This window comes from Gymnoscopelus microlampas (genome assembly GCF_963454915.1).
Source record: "Gymnoscopelus microlampas genome assembly, chromosome: 13".
NCBI classification, from domain to species: Eukaryota; Metazoa; Chordata; class Actinopteri; order Myctophiformes; family Myctophidae; genus Gymnoscopelus; species Gymnoscopelus microlampas.
This window is the reverse complement of record NC_139950.1, coordinates 3,925,139-3,927,274: the sequence shown is the minus strand read 5'-3', so window position 1 is coordinate 3,927,274 and position 2,136 is coordinate 3,925,139. Positions and strand designations below refer to the sequence as shown.

General features: G+C 48.4%; 1 protein-coding gene across 1 annotated transcript in view; it reads right to left on the bottom strand.

Annotated features, from left to right (window-relative positions):
• Positions 1 to 571: 571 nt before the first annotated feature.
• bean1 (brain expressed, associated with NEDD4, 1) overlaps positions 572 to 2,136 on the bottom strand; it is a gene marked incomplete at both ends in the record, with an annotated part of 68,191 nt that continues 66,626 nt past the window's right edge. The window contains one exon of the mRNA XM_084075498.1: positions 572 to 977. Within this exon, the coding sequence (XP_083931624.1) occupies positions 572 to 977 (406 nt within the window). The remainder of the gene's footprint in view (positions 978 to 2,136) is intronic.

Genomic DNA, 2,136 nt, shown 5'->3' with positions numbered 1-2,136 from the left:
TGGACATGATATCCACACTGTGTGTGAGTGCTATGGACATGATATCCACACCGTGTGAGGACTATGGACATGATATCCACACTGTGTGTGAGTGCTATGGACATGATATCCACACTGTGTGTGGGCACTATATGGACATGATATCCACACCGTGTGTGAGTGATATCCACACTGTGTGTGGGCACTATATGGACATGATATCCACACCGTGTGTGAGTGCTATGAACATGATATCCACACTGTGTGTGAGTGCTATGAACATGATATCCACACTGTGTGTGAGTGCTATGGACATGATATCCACACTGTGTGTGGGCACTATATGGACATGACATCCAAAGCACTCCTCAGCTCAAAAGGCGTTCTGCTTTTTATACTCCGTCGTCTGACAGTGTGGCAATCCTAAAACAGCAGATCCAATAGCTTATAGATCTGACATTTCATAACAGTGTCAAAAAGAAACATCCCCACTGAGGTATCTCTGCTGCCTCGTTCTTGTCGTACGTAGCGGCCATTTTGTACCCCTCCCCCTTGGTGTGATGTCACCAGGCATACCAAGTGACACATAGTTCTACAGGATGTGATTGGTCTCTGGTTGCCGGGGGCTACCACTGTCCGTCCTCTCCTCTGATTGGTGCTTGTAAAGGTCACATGGCATGAGTGGGAGGGGCCCTCCATTTTCCCCGCCCACCACCAACTCGTACGGCGGCGCCGCCTCCAGAGGGAAGGAGACGGACGCGATTGGCTGACGTCCTCCCGGCTCCTGCAATCCCATTGGATAGCGGGCGGGGCTAAACCAAGCAGCCCCGCCCACGGCTGAGGTCGCTCCATGATTGGTTGAGGTGTCCACGCTGGTGTAGCTAGGCTCCTCCTCCTGCTCCGCCCCTCGCTGACAGGGGTCCAATAGGGAGTAAGGGGGCGGGTCTTCTGTAGGGATGTAGATCTGAGTGGCCCCGGGTCCCATGACCTCATCGTAACTGCGGAAACCAAAACAGAAAACAACCAATCAGCATGAAGGACAGGAAATAAATGCTGAGAGAGAATGTGTGTGTGTGTGTGTGTGTGTGTGTGTGTGTGTGTGTGTGTGTGTGTGTGTGTGTGTGCGTGCGTGTGGAGAAATATTGTGGGAATGAAAACATAGGCGCACCACCGGAAGTGGAGGGCTGAGGGCAGACCAAAACCCCGGTTTCCCGTGAGCATGGGTCCTCCATACAGCTCAGCCCAGAGTCTAATGGAAATGTGAAAAACAGCAGAGGGCGCTGTGTTTCCTTTTTATTTGACGATGGGTTCCCAGATTGGGGTTGGAGTTACAGTATGCCTGATTTATACTTAGTTGTGCGCCCTGCGCTGGTGTTGTGCACCAAGTATAAAACATATGTGGAAAGCAAATCTATAGTGCAGGTTCTTCCTTGGCCTACTGGCAGCGAGGATATATAAATGTCTGATCGGTCCACTGTTTCACCAGATTAATTTCAGAAACACGGACAGGCAGACAGACAGACATACAGACATACAGACATACAGACATACAGACATACAGACAGACATACAGACAGACAGACAGACAGGCAGGCAGGCAGACAGGCACGCAGACACACACAACACACACACACACACACACACACACACACACACACACACACACACACACACACACACACACACACACACACACACACACACACACACACACACACACACACACACAGTGGTGTAAAGTAACTAAGTACATTTACGCTAGTACTGTACTTCTTTTAGGTACTTTACTGGAGAATTTCCAATACTTTTTACTTCTAATTAATTACATTTCAGAGGCAAATATTGTACTTTTTACACCACTACAATTATTTGAAGACTTGTGCCATAGTTTTGCACTTTTTCTGTTTTTCATGTGTCTATGAGGTTGATAGAACTTCATTAAGCCCCCTGGTGGTGTTTCTATGGTGTTTTATGTCTTCTCTGACTATTTTGAGTTTCTACCTGGAGGCTGAAACCTTGAGGGTCAAACGTGCCAATAGAAAAACAGCGCTTTAGTGACATAGTAAAAACATACCCTCCCCCTCATTATCATAACACAACAGGTGTGGGCATGAGGAGGCGGAGGGACTAGGACAGGTGGCTGGTGCTAAGGTAGTG